The sequence below is a fragment of the Schistocerca serialis genome, chromosome 4 (assembly GCF_023864345.2).
Source record: "Schistocerca serialis cubense isolate TAMUIC-IGC-003099 chromosome 4, iqSchSeri2.2, whole genome shotgun sequence".
Taxonomy (NCBI): Eukaryota; Metazoa; Arthropoda; class Insecta; order Orthoptera; family Acrididae; genus Schistocerca; species Schistocerca serialis.
In genome coordinates, this window is record NC_064641.1 from 486,849,925 (window position 1) to 486,874,254 (window position 24,330).

The 24,330-nt window shown below is 39.6% G+C and overlaps 1 protein-coding gene across 3 annotated transcripts in view; it reads right to left on the reverse strand.

The window, feature by feature from the left end:
- Positions 1-15,908: 15,908 nt before the first annotated feature.
- LOC126475196 (phospholipid-transporting ATPase VD) overlaps positions 15,909-24,330 on the reverse strand; it is a 351,647-nt gene continuing 343,225 nt past the window's right edge. For all 3 annotated transcript variants that reach the window (XM_050102846.1, XM_050102845.1, XM_050102848.1), the window contains one exon: positions 15,909-16,415. In XM_050102846.1, coding sequence (XP_049958803.1) covers positions 16,387-16,415 — 29 coding nt within the window. In that variant the 3' untranslated portion in view covers positions 15,909-16,386. The remainder of the gene's footprint in view (positions 16,416-24,330) is intronic.

The following is a 24,330-nucleotide window of genomic DNA, read 5'->3' on the forward strand; positions in this document are numbered from 1 at the left end:
CAAGGAAATTTATGATATTTGAACTGGGAATACATTAGAGGGTTCTGCAGCAAACCAGTGCTAAGGATGTAATTCTGCATGTCCATTCTTTTATCCTTCTTATATACAAGAATGAAATGCACTTTTTTCCAGTCACTTGGGACTTTGTGCTGCACTAGAGATTCACAATAAACACAAGCTAAGTTAATGGGCCAAGCCATAGAGAACCTTTCTAAACCTGAAATGGGATTCCATCAGGATCTGCAAATCGGCAGACCATTGTAGAGTCCCGCAATAAGGTAGAGACCAATATCTGTGTTGTTTGGCACACCAAATGTCTGTTGCATGCAGCTCCCTTCATAATGTTTGCTCGTAAACTGGTTGAGAAAGATCACATAATGACTTTTAAGTAGTATGTAAAGAAAATCTTAAACTAGAATTATGGTGCTCATGCAGAAAATTGAAACTGAAGTATAGGTCAAAAAATTCACAAAAATCACAAATGAGTTGTCTCACAGGACGTATGGAAGGAGCATAAAATTCATGAACTGAGAAAAAAGACAACCTGTACAAACCTCAAAAATTTGAAACATTTGTGCAAGTACAATTGTGGTAAATATTAGAAACAGACTGTGAGAAAATAATTTGTGAACCCAAAACAGAATGCTTAACAAAAACATACCAAGTATAATGATATAAATACGAGATGATCAGCAGAAATTAAACTTGAGAACTTCACATCAGCAGCCATTGTATTTGACAGATATTTCCTGTTCATATTTCCCAAATCATGAGGCTCATGTGTAATGATAGATTTTTCACCTCGTGCACTGAATCGTGTCGCAGGCCTGCTGCCAGCTTGCACATATACTATTCATGACAAATATGTCCAGCTCCTATGACTTGGCCTATTAACCAGCTGGACAAGAAATCATAGCCTCTAGTCTGTCTCATATGCCCTGTGGGTATAATGTAAGAGACATTTTCATCTTCTCAAAATTCTCATATGGCATGCTTTCAAGATATGTTGGTGGAGAGAGTACATTGGTGTAGGCATACAACAGCCAAGTCTTTGCGCCTGTACTAAAATTTTAAGAGACATGTAAAGTTAAAGTGTGAATAATTATTAAAACTCTAAGTATAAGCAAAACAATAATAATTCCCTGATAATATGTGCCTGGACAGTCACAATCAAAACATTACCTTGAGAAACAAATTTCTCTTGTTTAAAGTCACAGAAGACATCACCAACTCAATATCTAAAACAGTATGGTGGGAGGAAAGACCATATAAACATGGCAAAACATCAAGGAAACACCCATTCATGCTTATCTTGAAAAGCATTGAGAAGCACTCAAGATTTAGTTTCTACAGTTTAATTTGTGTCCCTACCAGTTCAGCTTCATTTTTTTGCAACAGGCAAGCAGATGCTCGTTTGCTTTCTCAAGCAGTATCAGTATGTACTGTTAATAATAATTCCTTATACCAAATAACTGATATTATTGTGTTAGTTTCAGAAAAGTAAAAGTTTTTCTTCTTGTGTGGCTGAACTCACCTTGTGAGATTTAAATTTTGCTCTAAAGTGAGCAGAATCTTTAACATAAATGTCAGTTTTTCCTACAGAAAAACGGCAAAGTATTTAGCAATCCCAAATGACATGCTGTCAATAACACTAACAGTCTAATGGCATACCTTACATGTAAATTTTTTGTCAATGGTACAGTACTGATTGCAATGCCTCTGCTTTGATGAGCCACTGTGCTGATATGAGAAATCAAAGAGGCTGTTATTTATCCTGATTTTACTCCAGTATGTTGCTTCCTCTAGCATTACCCACATCTGCTGGAAGAAAAAGAATGTCTTCATTCAGATGTAAATCTCTAAAAACTTCCATCTCATTTTTCATGTAATTACTGCAAGGCAAACTGCACCTATGCAATATCCTGGCTCATTCCATAGGTATCCCATCTGCATGCTGTTTATGCAAAAGATGAATTCTATCTTCATTACTGACAACAATATCTCATTTTTGTTTTCTAGACATTACAATCGCATAGTTAAACCCCTTTGGCAGGCATGGCTATTTCATACCTAGACAACATTGTCCGACCTATTCAAAGCATGGTCCATATCTGCAAATAGGACAGTCACACTCTTCTTTTGTAGCCTATTGTACCTCTCCTTTTGTCTGTTAGTAGTTATCACAGAATCTGCTGCCATAATTGGTTGCATTAAACTATCAATCTTGTCCCAAAAATCATGACAGAACTTATTACTAGGCAAATGTGCAGCTTGATCAATTTACATTTCACAATGGCTTGGATGTGTCGTATGTGATGGGTGTACGCTCAGATCAGGGGTGACTCTGTTACAATGAACTCTCTTCACTTTCAAAAAATTTGGAGTAGTTGTGTTGTCTCAGCATCACAACAGAAATAGGAGGAAACTAAGTAATCAAGCTCACATCTCTTGTACTCCTCCTAAATATTTAACTTTTCTCAAAATGTCTTCCTCATACCAACACACATTCATACAACACACACTTTCACGACAAGTGTTTACAGCTCAGTTTTCCAGATACTGGCTCATGGGTTAAGGCATATTTTTGTCCCAGATGCACTAAGATGCCATAGAATTTCAGAAACACAGAAACAACTTCCAACAGAAAAGGACGATAACAGAAATTAGACAAACACCAGGCATTAGTGCTACTTAAAACAAACAACACAACTGTGCAAAACTGAAACAGCATCTGATGTACAACATAAATCAATCATGCTGAGAAAATCTGTCCTCCAAGGCCCATAATGTATATTGGCACAACTTCATTATCATTAGAAACTGTCAGAGGAAGTTGCAGCATGACCATTTTGGGCTTCAGGTAAACAGAGTGGCAAATTTCTACTAACTGAGCAAATACAGTGCACGCTGATTGACTTTCTGGGGTTATTTACATTGGGGACACAATCACTTATCTCTCCACTGCCTATGGAGATGTCTCTCACAGTATGAGATGAAATGTCAAGCACGAAAACCTGCCTCAGAACATGGCCTAATGCCAAAAAGTGGTGTTGCTAGGGCTGTAAATACCAGCTGCAAAAGCCTACAGCTTATGATGGGCACTTCTTGTTCTGTACCATGCTAGTGTTTTTCCATCAAGGGGTGCTGCAGAGTCTTGGAACATTTGCAGGAGATTGTGCAATTTATTTTCTCTCTCTCTCTCTCTCTCTCTCTCTCTCTCTCTCTCTCTCTCTCTGCCATCTTCAAGGAGAACTTCATACAATTATCAATGATGTTTAGGTGTCCCACAAAATCAGGCCACATTTCTTACTGTTTAGGTGTCCCACAAATTCAGGCCACATTTCTTACTCATGAGATCAGGAAAAAACTCATGAAAAAGAAAGAAAGTCAGTAAACTAAGCAACCATGTTCCGGCACTTATGTATACTGTATTTGTTCGGTGACTGTTATACAGTAACTGGTTGTCTTCATTCATTCAATTTAAATTTTAAATTCAATTTGTTATTGAATGTGTATTGGGCAAAATGTTCTTTTTAGAGGAAGATTTTCTTTCCTTGCACTATTCAATGTGCAGCTTGTATGTTTCACAACTGTTCAACAGTGAGCACACATCATTCCCATATTAATTATCTCCATGAAACAATGACTCTAAGTTATACACACAATCCAAGTATTTTAGTTGCTCTTAAAGCAGCCGTGCGCTTCACAGCCTCCAAGATCTTTACGAAGACACATGCCATGTAGGACTTCCAAGTTATGAGTTTCACCCCAGTCAGTATATTCCATAATTAATCTCTAACATACACAAAAAATAAATATGGCATGGAAATTTCTAGCAAAATGTAAATGATTAGGAGTAAAGGTAGCAACTCAATATTAGCAGTGCCAAGTCATCAACAGGCACTTAAACCCGACTGAGAACTTCACCAGCTTTTGGAAAAATCCTTTAATGTTTTATTGAGCAACACCATGAGTGTGAGTTGCCATTCACCCTCTCCCACCTTTTCTTCCAATGAGAGAGAGAGGGAGAGAGAGAGAGAGAGGTGTCAGCAAAGGATGGCTGAAGGAGCGGAAGAAGGCAGCAGACGTACTACATAGGAATGCAGAAGGAAGAGGAAGCAATTATATACAACACATAGGCACTGGCACCAGTGTGTCTTTGCAGTGCATTATTACAATGATGTGGGGAAGTGGATTGGGAGGGGGCGACAGGGGAAGCAGAAATGAGGAAGAGAGGATTTGGATGCAGTATGAGTTACGTTAAGGCCCTAGGGCAGGATGGAGTTGTGTGAGGAGCAGGGTGTTAGCAGAGACTGAAGCCAGGATTATGGGAATGGAGGATGTGTTGCAATGATAACTCCAAACTACATAGTTCAAAAAAGCTGTTGCTGGGGGAGAGGGACCCAGATTGCATAGGTTGTGAAGAAGTCATTGAAATTGAGCATCTTGTATTCAGCACCATGTTCTGCCCTTGAGTGGTCAACTCTGCTCTTGCCCGAAGTTTGAGAGTAGCCATTCATTAAGCTGGATAGTTTATTGGTGGTCATGTCCACATAAAATGCTAGGCAAAAATTACAGCAGAGCTATCACAGGACATGGCTACTTTCACAGGTGACCCCAGGATAAACCTATGACATACACTACTGGACATTAAAATTGCTACACCAAGAAGAAATGCAGATGATAAACTGGTATTCATTGGACAAATATACTATACTAGAACTGACATATGATTACATTTTCATGCAATTTGGGTGCATAAATCCTGAGAAATCAGTACCCAGAACAACGACCTCTGGCCGTAATATTGGCCTTGATATGCCTGGGCATTGAGTCAAACAGAGCTTGGATGGCGTGTACAGGTACAGCTGCTCATGCAGCTTCAACACGATACCACAGTTCATCAAGAGTAGTGACTGGCGTATTGTGACGAGCCACTTGCTCGGCCACCATTGACCAGACGTTTTCAATGAGAATGTGCTGGCCAGGGCAGCAGTCGAACATTTTCTGTATCCAGAAAGGCCCATACAGAACCTGCAACATGCGGTCGTGCATTATCCTGCTGAAATGTAGGGTTTTGCAGGGATCGAATGAAGGGTAGAGCCACGGGTCATAACACATTTCCCCGTCCACTGTTCAAAGTGCCGTCAATGCGAACAAGAGGTGACCGAGACGTGTAACCAATGGCACCCTATCACCCTATACCATCACGCCGGGTGATATGCCAATATGGCGATGACGAATACACGCTTCCAATGTGCGTTCACCGCGATGTCGCCAAACATGGATACAACCATCATGATGCTGTAAACAGAACCTGGATTCATCCGAAAAAATGACGTTTTGCCTTTCTTGCACCCGGGTTCGTCCTTGAGTACACCATCACAGGCGCTCCTGTCTGTGATGCAGCATCAAGGGTAACTGCAGCCATGGTCTCTGAGCTGATAGTCCATGCTGCTGCAAACGTCATCAAACTGTTCAAGCAGATGGTTGTTGTCTTTCAAACGTCCCCATGTGTTGACTCAGGGATCGAGACATGGCTGCACGATCCGTTACAGCCATGCGGATAAGATGCCCATCATCTCCACTGCTAGAGATACGAGGCAGTTGGGATCCAGCACGGCATTCCGTATTACCCTCCTGAACTCACCAATTCCATATTCTGCTAACAGTCATTGGATCTCGACCAACGTGTGCAGCAATGTCTCGATACGATAAACCGCAATCGCGATAGGCTACATTCTGACCTTTATCAAAGTCGGAAACGCGATGGTACACATTTCTCTTCCTTACACGAGGCATCCCAACGTTTCACCAGGCAACGCCGGTCAACTGCTGTTTGTGTATGAGAAATCAGTTAGAAACTTTCCACATATCAACAAGTTGTAGGTGTCGCCACCGGCGCCAACCTTGTGTGAATGCTCTGAAAAGCTAATCATTTGCATATCACAGCATCTTCTTCCTGTCAGTTAAATTTTGCGTCTGTAGCACATCACCTTCATAGTGTAGCAATTTTAATGGCCAGCTCAGGTAAAGAATATGGTTTAGTTGGCCGAATCCATGATGATGGTGGGTGCTAAATGTGTTGATCATTTGTTGTAAGTTCTTGGGAAAAGCGGGAGGATTAGGGGTGTGTGAGAATAATGTATGAGAAATCTGTCTGCAGACTAGGTTTTGAGGATACTGCTTATCTATGAATGTCTTAGTGTGACCTTCAGTGTACTGGGTAAGGGAATTCTCACTGCAGATGCACCAAATACAGGTTGTCAGACTACAGACTACATAGGCACAATTTTGATCTGGAAGAATGACAGCTGTCAAGATTCAGATTCCACTGACAATTAATGGATTTGATATGCACAGAAGTATGGATGGAGCCATCAGAGAAGTAGTGATCAATGTCCACTAATGTGTCATGAAGCCCCTGCTATTTGGAGAGCTGTTACCTTTACTCCCATACCATATAAAAATATTATATTTTATGCTGTAAGTGTATTTAAGGAAAGAACAAACTGGTATGAGCTTGCATCTTGCTCATACATTATTTAATTATTAAACATAAACTAAAAACTGGTATATTTATACACATGTATCTCATTACTTTCTTTCTACTATTGTCTGCTCCTCTAAGTACCTTGTTGGAGATCTTTTACCTCACAATTTTTGCATTCAGAGTGCCTACTGAACTCTTAGAACAAGCTTCATTACAGTCATTGCAGCACACTGCTCATATGATAAAACACATTATTATGTTCATCAGTGTAGAACCAGTTATGTTCCAAATAGGTTCAGCATATGGGGGAGGGGGGGGGGGCAAAGAGGGAGGGGAAGGAAGGGGTAGTGGAGAATCAGAAACTACTTATCCCTCCACTGTCATAAATTTAATAATGAACATATAAAAGTGGAATTAGTGCATATTGTAGCCTGAACTGCCCTCTACACAAGAGATGATGATGCTGGTGATGATTAGTGGTTTAGGGCGCTAAAATACAAACCTTAAAATACAAACCACACTTGCCTCATCCTTGCCCAATTTTTCTAAGAATTATTTCAAAGCTTTTGATTGTGAGCTCAAATGCGTCAGTCTCATCAAATCACTTCATCAACATTTCCTCAATTTTCATCTGTGATAGAGGTTGTCAGCCAACCACAGTGCGGATTGTCCGTTACCTAACTTCTTCACCCAGCGCCACACATTCTGATGTCCATTACAGTGTCCCCATACACTTACTCTACGGATTCGATTAAAATAGCTTTAAAATCAAGAAGCAAAACACTGAATGTTCCCAAACTGGTTTTGACACTTGCATTCAATGGTGACACAAATGTATGCCTACATCTTCATTGTTCCAGCATGTAGTGATAGGATAATGAAGAAATTTCGATCCAAGTATGATAATTCATAAGTGAATAATTACATAAAATGTAATCCTGTAGTAATTATGTCAGGCACATTATTTAAACTACAACCAAAGTATGCTTCAAGGATTTGCATCCTCAAGGTCAGGGATATTTTATAATCTTTTACAGCCCATGGCAGCTACACTTGCGTCCATTAGTTTGTATCATGTCTTAGATCGAAATTACTACAAGATCTATATGGTATTAGCACTTATTTTAATATATAACATTTGTTACATAGAATTATGCAGTGTGCATCTGAAAATTGGGTTCTAAGCCTTTGAAACATGTTCTGGTTGAAATTCCAACTTGAAGAACAACACAGATACCATCCATCAACAAAAGAATATTTTTTGATTATTTTCTGTCACATCAAAAAAAGTTTTGCATCACCTCAGTTCCGAGAGTTGCAGAACCTGTACAGAAAATTAGACTACAGATCAACATAAACATCGTTTCCACCCTTTTTATTGCTCATAAAAACCACACATGGCATGTTGTACCACGATACAGCAAGAGGTGGTGGTCCAGATTGCTGTACACACCAGTACCTCCGATAACCAGTAGCACATCCTCTTGCATTAATGCATGCCTGTTTTCATCATGCAATACTATCCGCAAGTTCATCAAGGCATTGTTGGTCCAGATTGTCCCACTCCTCAACAGCGATTCGGCATAGATCCCTCAGAGTGGTTGGTGGGTCACGTCATCCATAAACAGCCCTTTTCAATCTATCCCAGGCATGTTCAATAAGGTTCATATCTGGAGAACATGCTGGTCACTCTAGTCGAGCAATGTCATTATCCTGAACGAAGTCATTCACAAGATGTGCACGATGGGGCACGAATTGTCGTCCATGAAGATGAATGCCTCGCCAATATTCTGCCGATATGGTTGCACTATCAGTCGGCGGATGGCATTCACGTATCGTACAGCCATGACGGCACCTTCCATGACCACCAGCGGCATATGTCGGCACCACATAATGCCACCCAAAAGCACCAGGGAGTCTCCACTTTGCTGCGCTCGCTGGACAGTGTGTCTAAGGCATTCAGCCTGACCGGGTTGCCTCCAAACACATCTCCAATGATTGTCTGGTTGAAGGCATATGCGACACTCATCAGTGAAGAGACCATGATGCCAATCCTGAGCGGTCCATTCAGCGTGTTGTTGGGCCCATCTGTATCGCACTGCATGGTGTTGTGGTTGCAAAGATGGACCTCACCACTGATGTCGGGAGTGAAGTCGCGCTTCATGCAGCCTATTGCACTCAGTTTGAGTTGTAACACGACATCCTGTGGCTGCACGAAAAGCATTGTTCATTATTCAACATTGTGGTGTTGCTGTCAGGGTTCCTCCGAGCCATAATCCCTAGGTAGCGGTCATCCACTGCAGTAGTAGCCCTTGGGCAGCCAGAGTGAGGCATGTCATTGACAGTTCCAGTCTCTCAGTATCGCCTCCATGTCCGAACAAAATTGCTTTGGTTCACTCCGGGACACCTGGACAGTTCCCTTGTTGAGAGCCCTTCCTGGCACAAAGTAACAATGCGGATGCGATCAAATCGCGGTGTTGACCGTCTAGGCATGGTTGAACTACAGACAACACGAGCCATGTACCTCCTTCCTGGTGGAATGACGAACTTACCGGCTATTGGACTCCTTCCAGCTAATGGGTGCAGCTCATGCATGGTTGTTTACATCTTTGGGTGGGTTTAGTGACATCTCTGAACAGTCAAAGGGACTGTGTCTGTGATACAATGTCCACAGTCAACATCTGTCTTAAGGAGTTCTGAGAACCGGAATGATGCAATACTTTTTTGATGTGTGTAGTCTGGTTTTTAGGCACTGAATTCACATCTTATCTCAGATTTGCTGTTTTTTTCTGTCACAATTTTGCCACAATGTGACTTCATTACAAACTGAAAGTTAAACAACACACATGTAACTGGAATGGAAAGTAATTTAATTTTTCAATATGAGCTAAGTTTTAATTAAAATATATAGGTGAAAACACCTCTTTATTACATGGGAGTTGTGTGTCCATTGGTTTATATTTCCTTTTTTCTTCTCCTTACCATTTATGATAGAACTTTTTCTCTGATGAATTGCCTCTCATACATCTGGATAAGGAACCTATGTGTAATCTTCCACTAAATTTGAATTCCAGTGGCCATCTTTCCATCACTTTGATATCTTAATGAAAGTGCTCCCCTAGTTCCTCACCGACTTCGCCTGGATGGTGGATCTTGAGGTTCACCAAACTGTCCAACTTCTTGAAGGTTTGTAGCATGTTGGCTTCAATAGAAACACAGTATGGGTCCTTTCTTGTTGCATAAGCACTTCATAAAATCCACCCTAAATGTTACTCATGCCTCCCTCTCATAGTGATTGTTGACTCATAATTCAACACTGAAAAATAATCTCATGTCTAATTCTTCTGATAATAGAGACGACTTCTAACAGATACTTGAAACTTTCAATACATTCAGTAAGACTATCAGAAATTGTTTCAATAGGCCCAAATTACGGCGCAGAGCAGGATTTTTCTGTTTATATATACACATGTGCAAAATGTTGTTCTCTCCAGAATTCTGAAGATTTTCCTACACACCAGCGAGCCATGCCATGAATCAGTACATCCCGTCACCATCTCAAGTGTACTCATCTTTGACCAGAGGGGTGTGGCTTGCACCTGATGTACCGCACTGTGGAGTCTCTCTCTCTCTCTCTCTCTCTCTCTCTCTCTCTCTCTCTCTCTCTCTCGGAGTTTTATCACAGAAGTCTTTTCTGGTGTGTGCAGGGTGTGTTTACCCTGGGAATGGGAATTAGTACTCACCAACTTTGACACATCAGAAAATGGGTGAGTGATGGTGGGGGGGTGGGCGGGGTGGGGGACACATTCAGTAACTCCCAGTACTATGGAGCTCAAGTGTTGTTAGTAATACAAAGTGAGCGAGCATACCCAGTTTCTCGTTTACTGGTTTGACATGCACGATATGTTCTGCTTTAGTCCATTTTTAAGGAACTGGATCTTATTTAATCAAAAGTTTGTTTTTTACTTGTTGTTTAAGTGCCTGCACATTCGTCATTTAACTGCCATCTCTAAAACCTTGTTTGAAATAACTCATAGTGTGCACACTATTTCTGGTGCGAGTGCATGTGTGCTTGTTAGAATTCTTTGGTTTATTAATTAATTTGAAGTATACATTCAATTTACCTTGTAAACTTGTTGATTAATTTGAAGTGGGCATTCTATTTCCTGCTTGAAGGCATGTGCATTCATAAACTTGTTTGAGGCTTTTGCCTTAAATTTTTGGTATATATTCAGTTCGTCTTCTAAACCTGGTTGTTAATTTGTTTTAAGTGTACATACTGCTTGCCGTTTGGACACATGCGCTTTCAATAACATTCTTTGGCATTGATTAAGTTCACTTATCTTTTAAAGGAAAAACTCTTGAGACTAATTAATTCATAGTGTGTAGCATATTGACTTTGTTCTATTGTAAAATAGTTTTCTGGGAAAGTTATTGTGAGCTTACTGTTGGAGATATTTCTATTGTATGTATTTCATGTTTGTTTTATACATATGTGTCCAAGTTCCTTGACCAGCATGGCCTGTGAAGTGTCCAGATTAACTGGTGGCATTGGGGCTTAAACTTGTTACCCTGTATTTGAGCTGATACTCATTTTACACTGTCAGTCTTTTATTTTGACAAGTAACTCTGTTGTTACATTAAATTGCAATTAAAATTATTTCACTCCTCAAAGGGTGCTCAACCTCTGTTTTCCCAGTCCTTCCACCCCCAGGACAACCAAATAGCTGGCTGTGTATCAGCCTGTTTATTCTGGACCAACACTGATCCTTTGCCCCATTATCCCACTCATCTAAGAAACATAGGTATTTAGTAAAGCGAAACATGTTTATTTAGTAAAGCCACCTCACCAGACAATGAGCGTACATGATGATTTTAACATGTTTACTGCCATGAAGCCATTGGAGATGCAGTACAGCCTTACATCTGATGCCATGTGCCTGCTGGCAGCCACAAGCTCCAATCTGCTTATCACAGTGTTTGGGTGTATGTTTGTAACACAGTCACAGTTACAGGGGCATGTTGATGGAATGTATACTGTGGATGAACGTGGCCTGTGATTGCAATCTTGAGTTGGTAAGGTAATATCTGTTTAGCTTTGGTTGTAGTTGCCACTTCTTACAGTTTTACTTGCAAGTCATTCCCATCATCATTACTAACAGAATTATTGTCATTGTCACTGCTATCGCTATCAATTGTGTCCACAAACACATATTTTTTGTCAAAAACCTCTGAAAATGCCACATCATCAACATCAAAATCTGCTTTCCCAAGACCCCTGAGTAATTCATCAGTGAAACCAGTCATTTTTCGACATCCCACTGACTAACAGTACAGGATCTATTTGAGCCAAAACCATTTATGCTCTCATTACACAATAAAGTAACTCTCACTGTTCATACAAAAATATAAATTAGCAGTCAAATTTAGAATGGATGTAGAATTATGTTGAAATTTCTTAAGAATCCATATGTATTATAAAAGTGGATGCATGTATGTACATACACTCCTGGAAATGGAAAAAAGAACACATTGACAACGGTGTGTCAGACCCACCATACTTGCTCCGGACACTGCGAGAGGGCTGTACAAGCAACGATCACATGCACGGCACAGCGGACACACCAGGAACCGCGGTGTTGGCCGTCGAATGGCGCTAGCTGCGCAGCATTTGTGCACCGCCGCCGTCAGTGTCAGCCAGTTTGCCGTGGCATACAGAGCTCCATCGCAGTCTTTAACACTGGTAGCATGCCGCGACAGCGTGGACGTGAACCGTATGTGCAGTTGACGGACTTTGAGCGAGGGCGTACAGTGGGCATGCGGGAGGCCGGGTGGACGTACCACCGAATTGCTCAACACGTGGGGCGTGAGGTCTCCACAGTACATCGATGTTGTCGCCAGTGGTCGGCGGAAGGTGCACGTGCCCGTCGACCTGGGACCGGACCGCAGCGACGCACGGATGCACGCCAAGACCGTAGGATCCTACGCAGTGCCGTAGGGGACCGCACCGCCACTTCCCAGCAAATTAGGGACACTGTTGCTCCTGGGGTATCGGCGAGGACCATTCGCAACCGTCTCCATGAAGCTGGGCTACGGTCCCGCACACCTTTAGGCCGTCTTCCGCTCACGCCCCAACATCGTGCAGCCCGCCTCCAGTGGTGTCGCGACAGGCGTGAATGGAGGGACGAATGGAGACGTGTCGTCTTCAGCGATGAGAGTCGCTTCTGCCTTGGTGCCAATGATGGTCGTATGCGTGTTTGGCGCCGTGCAGGTGAGCGCCACAATCAGGACTGCATACGACCGAGGCACACAGGGCCAACACCCGGCATCATGGTGTGGGGAGCGATCTCCTACACTGGCCGTACACCACTGGTGATCGTCGAGGGGACACTGAATAGTGCACGGTACATCCAAACCGTCATCGAACCCATCGTTCTACCATTCCTAGACCGGCAAGGGAACTTGCTGTTCCAACAGGACAATGCACGTCCGCATGTATCCCGTGCCACCCAACGTGCTTTAGAAGGTGTAAGTCAACTACCCTGGCCAGCAAGATCTCCGGATCTGTCCCCCATTGAGCATGTTTGGGACTGGATGAAGCGTCGTCTCACGCGGTCTGCACGTCCAGCACGAACGCTGGTCCAACTGAGGCGCCAGGTGGAAATGGCATGGCAAGCCGTTCCACAGGACTACATCCAGTATCTCTACGATCGTCTCCATGGGAGAATAGCAGCCTGCATTGCTGCGAAAGGTGGATATACACTGTACTAGTGCAGACATTGTGCATGCTCTGTTGCCTGTGTCTATGTGCCTGTGGTTCTGTCAGTGTGATCATGTGATGTATCTGACCCCAGGAATGTGTCAATAAAGTTTCCCCTTCCTGGGACAATGAATTCACGGTGTTCTTATTTCAATTTCCAGGAGTGTATGTATGTTCCACATATCCTCTGAAACCAATGGATTAATTTCAGCTGAACTTGGTACATGTAGTACTCACTATCTGAAAAGAAATACTGTGGGGGTCAGAGCTAGCAACCTCCTACTGCAAGGGGGGCGAAGGTGATAGTATGGAGAGAGGAGGAGGGGAGAAAGAGATGGACAGACACAGATAATGAAGGAGGCAATGGACATAAAGAGCAAATGGTACCGATCTATGAGTGTTGACTTTGTGCAGTAAAACAGTCTTTAAACTACCACTTCAACTGAATTCCAAATTCATTCATGAAAGCAGCCATATCTGACAAATATATTAAAATTAAATTCTTCTTTGAAATATACAGGAAATGCCTGCTATGTTGTTCTATATGCATAAATATTGTTCCTGCTTCCAATTAGTTCTGTTCTTTGAATGCAACATTTCCTCTGTTAGGCTCAAACTTCCAAATCAAGTAATTTAGCTAGGTTTTAGTAAACAGCTTTCAATCTTAATTGCTTCAAGTGCAATGAAACCCACCGTGACCTTGTTCATGTGCATCAGAATGGCCATCATTAGAATCATCCTGGATAACGTCCTCAAAAGCTTCTGATGGTGCAGGAACAGGAAGACCTGGACCATGTTCCACTTACGAGATGGCAGATTGAATGTTACGTTATCAAATTACTTTTTTCTCTTTACCGAGTTGTAAGCAGCAACATCAATAAAACAAAAGTAATGATAACTTAGATGGGAACAAATTTTCTCACTACGGCTTGCTTTTTTAATATATTCTCAATTCTTTAGCAAGAAAACCAAGAATCTTTTATGCTGGAGTGGTTTCTTGGGTACCTCTGTGTCAATGGAACAGCAACTCTGAAAGCTTACCTTTGTTTTTGATTATATTCTAAGATCTTCACGACATATTTAGCAATATCTTATGCAGCACTCTGACTTATACTCATCTCCGTATTTACAACCAAGGTATGAATAGCACACTTTTGCTATGTAATTTGTAATGTTTCTCTGATGCTTGTTAATGAAAAGCTCACAAAAATTTTCACAAATATGACTAGACACTATACTAAACACAATCATTCAAGTGTAGAAAGTGAGGTTACATTGTTATGAAGTGAACAGCTGTACATGAACAAGAAGACTTAAAAGAGTGCTTGATAGTAATTATGGTTCATTTACTCTCCAGTACAACTGCCACTGAAATTTCAGTTTCATACTATCAATTGAAATGCTATATAACACATACATAACGAAAATTCCTAAAAAATATATTTTTTAAATATTGAGTGCTAATTTTAAGAAATGGTTGGTGATACAGCTTTTTGTTATATTGTGATTCAGTACACTAAAAACCACAAGAATAAACCACTTTCATTAAAAAATTTCATTGTTGGCCCATGGAATTGGTGTATTTGCATTTTATATATTTAGTTTACGTGGGCATAGCTTTTGAGATATCCTTTACATCTGGTAACATTACTGAGTTGTCAGCTAAACATTCATTCTCACACATACTTGGAATGAGAAAACTACCTGTCATTAATTCTTCATATTTGAAGTACCACATTTATGGCACAAAAACTTTTACACCTGTCAGTTACCTTTAATGCTGTCAACCTATGTATCTCTGAGTAACCTTCCTGGCAACAGCAAACCACTAAAACCAATGCCAAAAGCCCAAACTGTAATGACAAGTGCAATCAATACATCATATGCAAGTTTCACTGTGATATAAAGTGTGGGTATTTTTCTTTTACCTGGCACTCTTTTCACACAGTTAACTGATTTATCAAGCATAAATGGTATTTCAATAGCAAGTGCCAAAACTGACTTACCCACTTGCAGAAAATGTCTGCAAAAAATTTACAGTTCTTATTGCCCAATTAAAACACTAGTGACATACCTGAGACACGATGGCTGAAGCAAGGCAAAATTAACAGTTACATCCACATGCCATCAGATACGAATACAATTCAAAGGTTTTGTGGGAAGGACAAGGAGACAACATATCAAAAATCATTATTCACGTTAATTTGCCTTTACTGCACATGAGTATCACAGATCTTTAGGCCAGAATAGTGAAAAACTTAATGAATTTTAACAGTATGAGGTATCATATAGACAAACTATATGTATATTTATAGAATATATATTTATAAATGTAACATTTTCACTCTGATTTCATGGCAAGTCTTTCAATTAAGTTGTGCAAGTCAGTGTTGTAACACGCCTGAGGATAACATGTCTGAGGATGAGTAAATTATTTCACAAATGAACACCACCAGTAATTTTTTTAAATATTTTCTATACACAGGAACACACACATTTGGCTCCTAAGCAACAAGCACACTAGAAAAACCAAAATCATGTTTTGACAACAAACAATCAACATAATAAATAAAAATAGCAGCAGAATATTTTTGTTTAAAATTTCCACTGCCTTTGCACGAGATCTTTATGATAACATTTACACAACTTCTTCACTTTTTCAATTTTTTTTTTTTCTGTTTTGAACTCATGAGAATGTCTAGTACTTGCAGTAGCAACACTAAATTAAAACAAAGTGATTTAGCAATCATACAGGCAAGTAATAATAAATTATGTAGCACACAATGACTGTACAACACACACATTCTTATCAAATTGTTCTGCTCATAAAATCACTGCACAAAAATAAACATTTAAAAATTGTTCAGGAACTTGTTTGGAAATAAAAAAAGTTTCAAAATCAATGCATTCAATCTTAACTGTATTCACAAAAATAGAATATATAAATTTCTTTTAAGATACAACTCAATGTTGTAACTGTGAAATTAAGCACAGCACCAAAGTGTCTCTTGAGCCACAGATGACTCGGAAAGCTAATATTTGTGGTCCCATGGAACCTCACAGCCTGAGAATGTGTAAAAAATAAGTTTTTTGAAACTAGCTTTTCAACCAACAGCTGTTAAACTGTTCTGTGTCACGTGTTTAGGTCTGAAATCTGCATTCCTGTAACAGAATTGCTTGAGTTAGAGCAAAAAATTCAACAAAATGCAATAGAATTAAGCAAACAAAACATTCATCTGAATAAGTTAGAGCAAAAAATTGAACAAAATACAGTACCATTCAGTGAACAAATCATTCTTATGAATGATCAAAAGTACACTACAAATTCTGAAAACGATGAACCCTCTATGAATAAAAACTAAGTAGAACAAATAGTATATACTAATTTTGAGTATACTGTCCTCTGCAATGAGTAACCTAGCACAATAATGGATAACTTAAATTGTCACATCACATTCAAAACTTTAATTCCATAATAACATATGCTCATCATGACATATTTCTTGACACGTTCCAATTTTTTGGTTTCAAAAACGATAGAATAATTCACACAAGTTTAAGTCTCCTCCATTTGAATTTACCATTAGTTTTTAATTTTGTGAAGAAGAAACAGAGACTAAAGTTAGTAATTAATTTGAAGGAGGACATTGTCCCACCAGGCTGTATATTGTATTACTTTATTCTCACTACTGGTTTTGGGTAAGGCCTGTTCTCAACTGCAACAATACCAACAGATATGGATACATTGTCCTTGTCTTATCACTCAGGCGCTAAGCGAATTTGTACGTCATTGTAATCAACACTGCTCATCTTGAAATGTGTAGCTACAAAGTGCACTTAAACACACTTCCTCATGGAACTGACACATGATTTTTTGAAGATACGAGGATGATGTATCTACATCTATGCCTAAAGATTCACTTGCCAATGGGCTGTGCCCATAACTGGTTGTGCAAGTTACAGTAATTTAATATACAGCATGGTGGAACAATTTATTCTTCAAATTCATTGTAACTGTGATGCTCACTGAGATGAAAATGATCAATAATTTATTGTTGCCACAATTTCTTGGCAAGCTTTTGATTACACTCTCCCCTCTAATTTGATATTAATCTACCACAAAAATAAAATAACAGACAAAACAACACAAGGTGAGGAGCTGACACATCACATGAAGACTGAAAAATCCCCAGCTTTTGCTGTCCACAATTTCTGCCTTAAAGAGACCAGGAAGGTAGAGATATAGGGTGACAATTATTGAACTACATGGAGAGAAAAAAAAAAGGAGGGCAAGTAACTTAGTTACAAACTACGGATATTCGGATTTAGGTTATGATATATTTGCTATGACTGCCACCATTGGCAGTGATGTGGTGTAGACGAATAACTAAATTCTGCATGACCCGCTGAAGTGTCAACATTGATGCTGTTGATGACCTCTTGAATGGCTGTTTTCAGTTCAGCAATGGTTTTGGGGTTATTGCTGTACACTTTGTCTTTAATATAGCCCCACAAAAAGGAGTCGCATGTGTTCAGATGTGGAGAATATGGCAGCCAATCGAGGTCCTTGCAAATGGAAGACTAGTGGCTAGAACGTTTTAGACAACTAGTGACTTCTACCAATTCAGAACTAAGGAGTGTGTATGCCAAAAATAGTTTGCCCAATAATAAGTCACTTACAGTGGCATGATATGCTGTGAGCCACCCAGCAATGAATTGCGGAGGGTACTTCTGGTACCCCTAACTGATCTCTCTCTTCCCTGTTCCACTTGCGAATGCATGTTGGAAAAATGAATTTCTGTATGCCTATACAGAGGTTCTAATTTCTCAAATTTTCTCATGGTCATTTTGCAAGATGTATGTGGGAGGAATTAATACATTGTCTGACTCTTCCCAGAAAGTTATTCTGCTTCTGCTGACTAGGGTTTCCCCCGTTTGTCTGCCTCTTTCTGTGAATGTACTGGACCAACTGCTGTCCCATCTACTAGGTGGTCACCCAGGTAGACGTTTCCCTTGCGGTTGCCCATGTTTACAAATTTTAGCTAGTCTTGAGGAGTCTATCCTTTCCACACGGTCCCTCCAGTTTCCTTTTCTTGTCTTCATCCGTTTGTTTATATTTTGTATTCCACACTTCTCACATATCAACATGCTTGTTCTTTTTTAATGTTAGCTTTAGTTTTGTATTTATCATTTTTGCCCTAGTTTCCCTTGCATATACCAAAACAGGACACACCACTGTTTTATGCTTTTTTTTTTATTTTCTCCTCAGTTGTCATAAATCTGTTTCTCCATACAGTACTTTATTACCATAGTCTGTGTTTTTTTAATGAGATTTCCATCCTATATTGGTTAGCTGTTTTATTAAATTGGTGAAGTAACCTTTGTAAACTATCCTCATTATTTGCTATCAATACAGCATAACATATAATATTTATTTCTCATTTTATAGCCTATCTTTCTTACATCATCAATGGTGTGGGCATTATTAAGTTGAACAGGAGTGGGCTTAGTGAGTCTTCTTGTCTAATTGCTTATCCAGTATAATCTCTTGTTTTATTACCTGTACATATACCTTCTGTGATTTTCACTGATTTCATTGGTGCTCTCTTGTCAATTAAGATTTAAATTATATCTTTTTTATAATCCTATCAAAGGCCTTTGACAAGTCAATGAACCATACGTAGGCTGCGTTGTTGAACTGTATCGATTTCTCCACAATATGCCTTAAAGTGAAAATAACACCGACTGTGCTCTGCTTTTTCCTGAACCCTTGCTGTTCATCTGCTATTTCTATATAATTCTGCCTTCTGTCTCTGATCACCGATTTTAAGTTTTAAGGCAGTATCAAGCAGGCAATTCCCTGGTAATTATCTAATACAGTATAGTCCCACTTTTATGTTCCCAGAATTAATGTTTTCCCACCATTTACAGCATTTTTTATCATTCCCATCAAATTTTCTACACCCTCAATGTTAATTTACACCCAATTTTGCATCAACATATTTATAACTTTCCTGCGATTTACGCATTACGAAAAAATAGTTGTCGAGAAAAAAATGACGCTGGCATGATGTTGGCCATCCAGTAGCCATTTCAAATATTACATGGTTAAGTTTCTCGACACAAGAGCACTCTACTCAGCGGATTTGGACCGGTAAACTTGTAAAAGTTGGAACAATTCACGCCGTATCTTCCGCTGCCAAGCACTACTTGGCGTGATGGCTGATGGGAGTAACTAGATTTGTTTGAATAAAGGTATCACGACCATTCACAACCATTTCCAAACACTCTACCTCACAAATGCACTTTTGCGATTGTTGTGATCATCATTACACCGTTGTTGAACCATATTTAGCAAGTTTCAGCGTTTGGCCTCTTTTATTGCTAGTTAGCACATTCACTTTGCATTGCTCAAATGTTTTTAGTTTAAACACAATGCTGGTTACATATTTTTTTCATGTTGGCAAAAACGTGTTTTGAGAATTTATTCTTATTGTCAGGAGCAGTATTTTTCTATTATTTTTTGTGATGTTACACAAACAGTGTGAGTGATAGTTTGCGTTTGTTCGGTTTTCTACATAACTGAAGAGGTACAGTACCTGATGACCTGAAAAAGATGACTGCAGTGCATGAGAGGCAGAATAACATATATTCAAACACCACACAAAATACTTACATACATATTTGCACTTGACAACGAGAAAAAATTCTCAAAACACGTCATTAAGCATGAAAAAATACGTAGCTAGTGCAGTATTTCATTATTTAAATAATGAATGACAGCTGCAGGCTTTCCAAAAACATCCATTCCAGTTACATCAGTGGTTGTTATTAGATAATAAACCTTTATTAGGTAATAGAAAAGTTCCTGACAAGTCTTTTGATGCCTCTTTGTACAGATATCATACATAAAGTGCAAAAAGAAGAAGTGATGATGATTATGATGAAAAAGGAAAAGACATACAGGTGTGAACAATACTAGGAGAAGGATAGACTGATACTCACTGTAAAGATGACCTGTTGAGATGCAGACAGGCACAAGAAAAATAGTGCTACATATACAGCTTTTGGCCAAAGCCTTCTTCATCAAAGAAAAATTAAACACACACAAATTTAATGGGTGATCTTTACGATGAGCAGCATTTTATCGTTTTCCTAATGTTGTTGATATTCCAACCTGGAGTTTCCACTGTTTGATACACAGATGGGAGTTAGTAGTTCCTACCCACCACCTTTTACACATTACAACAATAAAAATTCTTTCACAGAATAGAAAGAGTTGTAGAGAAAAACTTCCCGAGTTTGTTTTCAAATTTTACTTTGCAGTCTGTCAGACATTTTATATCACTGCTTAACTGAACAGAAATTTTTGTTCCAGCATTGTGCACCCCCTTTTTGTGCTAAAGACAACATTGAAGTGGAGTAAAGCATGGCACTTTTCCTTCTGGTATTTTAGTTATGTACATCAATGTTCCTTTTGAACTGTAGTGAATTATTTACAACAAACTTCATCATGGAATAAACATACTGTGAAGCAGTAGTCAGCTTGTGATGCCATGCAACTGGCTGGCACATATACATTCACTTCACTACCATAGTTACTTCTACACCTATAAATACGTACTTCGCAAGTCACCAAATGCTGCATGGTGGAGGGTACCTTGTACCATTATCAGTCATTTCCATTCCTGTTCCACTTGCAAACAGAGCGAGGGAAAACAAGTGTCTGTATGGCTCTGTACATGCCCTTTTTCTCTTATCTTCATGATTCTTATATGAAATGTTCGTTGCCAGCAGTAAAATCATTCTGCAGTCAACTTTAAATGCCAGTTCTCCAAATTTTCTCATTAATGTTTCACTAAAAGAAAGTTGTCTACCCTCCAGGAAGGGCCAGTTCAAGAATGTTTATCCTGCACAATCAACATATCTTATGGCACTTTCTCCCCCACTTTTCCCTCATACTCTTTTACCCATGTCCGTATTTGCTAATTGTGATACGCACTGTATACAAATCTTGGGCTTGGCCACTCCTGGTGCCCCTCTTAGCTTGGCGGGCTAAGTAGCCCCTATTAATTGTTATCAGTCCTGTATATAAATCACAATGTTGTGGTGCCTCTCTCAGCTTGGCGCTCCAAGCAGCTACTTGCGTCACTTGTGCCTTTAACTGGCCCTGTCACCAGGGATTCCCACTGGAATTCATCATGCATCTCTGTAAAACCCATGTGTTGATTGAACCGAACAGAACAAATTTAGTAGCCCACCTCTGAATATCTTTGACATGTTTCTTTAATCTGATCTGGTACAGACCCGTAACATTCAAGAAGTACTCTAGAATGGGTTGCACTTGTGTACAATATGTGGTCTCCTTTAGAAATGAACCATACTTTCCTAAAAATCTCCCAATAAACCTAAGTCAACCATTCACCTCTCCTGCTACTGTCCTTATCTGCTTGTTCCATTTCATATTGCTTTGCAACAGTGTGCAGAGGATGGTGGCATGACCACCTCTGCCAACTCTACACCATTCCAGGGCTCAAAACTGACTTGTGTACTCTTTCACGGGGACACCAATATTTTGTGCAATGAACTTATTGTGTTGAAACTTTTGTTTTTCATTAAGCTCATTCCTTTAAAAACCAGAAAACAATTGAATCCATTAGTTTCTCTGACAAAACAACAAAACTTTTCCATTAAATAAAATGACTGGTCTACTTGGAAGGAAGATCAGTGTTGCCAACCTGTCACTAAATCATAGTCTGTTGCTGTAAATATTTAATCGGATATGGCAAGTAACTACTCCAACTCTTTACATTTATTACAAACATACAAATTTTATCTTCAGAGCTAGTTGCTTGTAAATGCATTAAATCATCTGCAGATTTTGATATTCTTGTCCAGTTCCAACAAATTCTTCGTACCTCAAACACATTTCTCTTTAAGTAGCACATTAGCATGCCTTTCCTCTGATACACACCATTTTCTTCTCCCAAAATCATTGTGCATTATTGTTTTGCTGAGAATTTCTGATTTCTGAGGAAATTCTCTCTCTCATGCTGCTCATGGTTATAAAAATGTGAATCTTCATATTCTCTTCCTGCTGACTACTTTGCTTGATGAGCAATAATGAACAACAGAAATTGACAGGAACCAAACAATATAATACGTTTATCACCGATATGTTACAGAAAGCATTTGTTTCTTCGACAGTCCACTAAAAAGTGTGTTAAAAATATTTGTTAAATAAAATGATCCTACTCGAGCATCATCTTTTGAAATTTGCACTATATAAATTTTGTATGCAATATATGTCAGTCATTATGGAATATTATCTTCAAAATAAAAATATGCATCTGAATAGCTGAATCATTTCTTTGATTGCATGAATGCAAAATAAATATCACACTGGCAGCACAATAATGCTATGCACCTGTCATGCATTCAATGAATACAATCATCTGCAAAAATGTTTAAGAAGAAAACTGAAATCAATTAAACACACATACACACACACACACACACACACACACACACACACACACACACACACACACACACACAAGCACACGAGTGTGCTCGCAGAAAGAGAGAGAGAGAGAGAGAGAGAGAGAGAGAGAGAGAGAGAGAGAGAGAGAGAGAGAGAGAAAGAGAGAGAGAGAGAGAGTGTCAATTACAGCCTGCATTTGAATGAACTATTTGATTTTGAATATAATTATTTTAAGTAAGTTGAAAAGGAAACAGTTTCATTTCAAGTTTGGCTCAAAAGAACTTTGCTGCAGTTAGATTGCAAACTTGAATAAAATTCACTGAAATGCAGAAGCGTTGAAAGGCACAGAACTTGCCAGCTTTTGGAGTAATCCTTTTTTTTAGTTAGAGTACAAATACATACAGAAAACACACACATACACATGCCTATGTCCCTATAAGGCACTGGCTGGACATACAGGGTGTTTATAAATGAATATCAGGTTTTTAACTATTTATAATATTTATTACATTAAACTTAAATGATGTGTCAAATGAAAGAGCAACTCAAACAGTTTTACCAAGAACCTTATAAATGTTCAATGTGAGTACCATTTGTCACACAGCACACGTCAAGTCTATAGCAGAGTCCTTCCCAAACATTGATAAGTGCGTCTTCAGTGAATGTAGCAACAGCTGCTTCAATCCAGTTTCTTAATTCAGGGAGGTCTGCTGGTAGCGGAGGCATGTACAAAGCATCCTTTATGAAGCCCCAAGGGAAAAAATCGCATGGCATGAGTTCGGGTGAACGTGGAGACCATGCAAAGCAAGCCCTGTCATTGGGCCCATTGCGGCCTAGTTAACGCTTGGATACAGTGAAGTTCAATGGCTCTTCCCAGAGTTGGAAGAAGATGAGCCAGAGAACTTCATTTTCCAGCAAGTTGGTGTGCCACCTCACTGGTATAACAAAGTACGCAATCAGTTGAACTTCATTGTACCCAAGCGCTGGCTAGACCACAATTGGCCCAATGACAGGGCTTGCTTTGCATGGCCTCCACGTTCACCCGACCTAACGCCATGCGATTTTTTCCTTTGGGGCTTCATCAAGGATCGTGTGTACGTGCCCCTGCTACCAGCAGACCTCCCTAAATTAAGAAACCAGATTGAAGCAGCTGTTGCTACAATCACTGAAGACACACTTATCAACGATTGGGAAGAACTCTGCTATGGACTTTATGTGTGCCGTGTGACAAATGGTGCTCGCATTGAACATTTTTAAGGTTCTTGGTAAAACTGTTTGAGTTGCTCTTTCATTTGACATATCATTTATAACTGTAAGTTTAATGTAATAAATATTATAAAGCATTAAAATGCTGATATTCATTTATAAACACCCTGTATAATGCTACAGCTGCGGTCTGGAAGGTGGACTAGGTTGAGTGGATTGTGTTGGGTGAAGTGGGTAGAGTGAAAGAGATGCGGGAGACAGAAAGAGGGGCTGAGGTAAGCAGTTAAGAGGTTCAGAGGGAGGCAGTCAGTTTGACAGCTTGGAATGCGAGAGGGAGGGATGGCAGGTGGATGGGCCAGGCATGTTATGTAAAGTTGGTGGAGACCA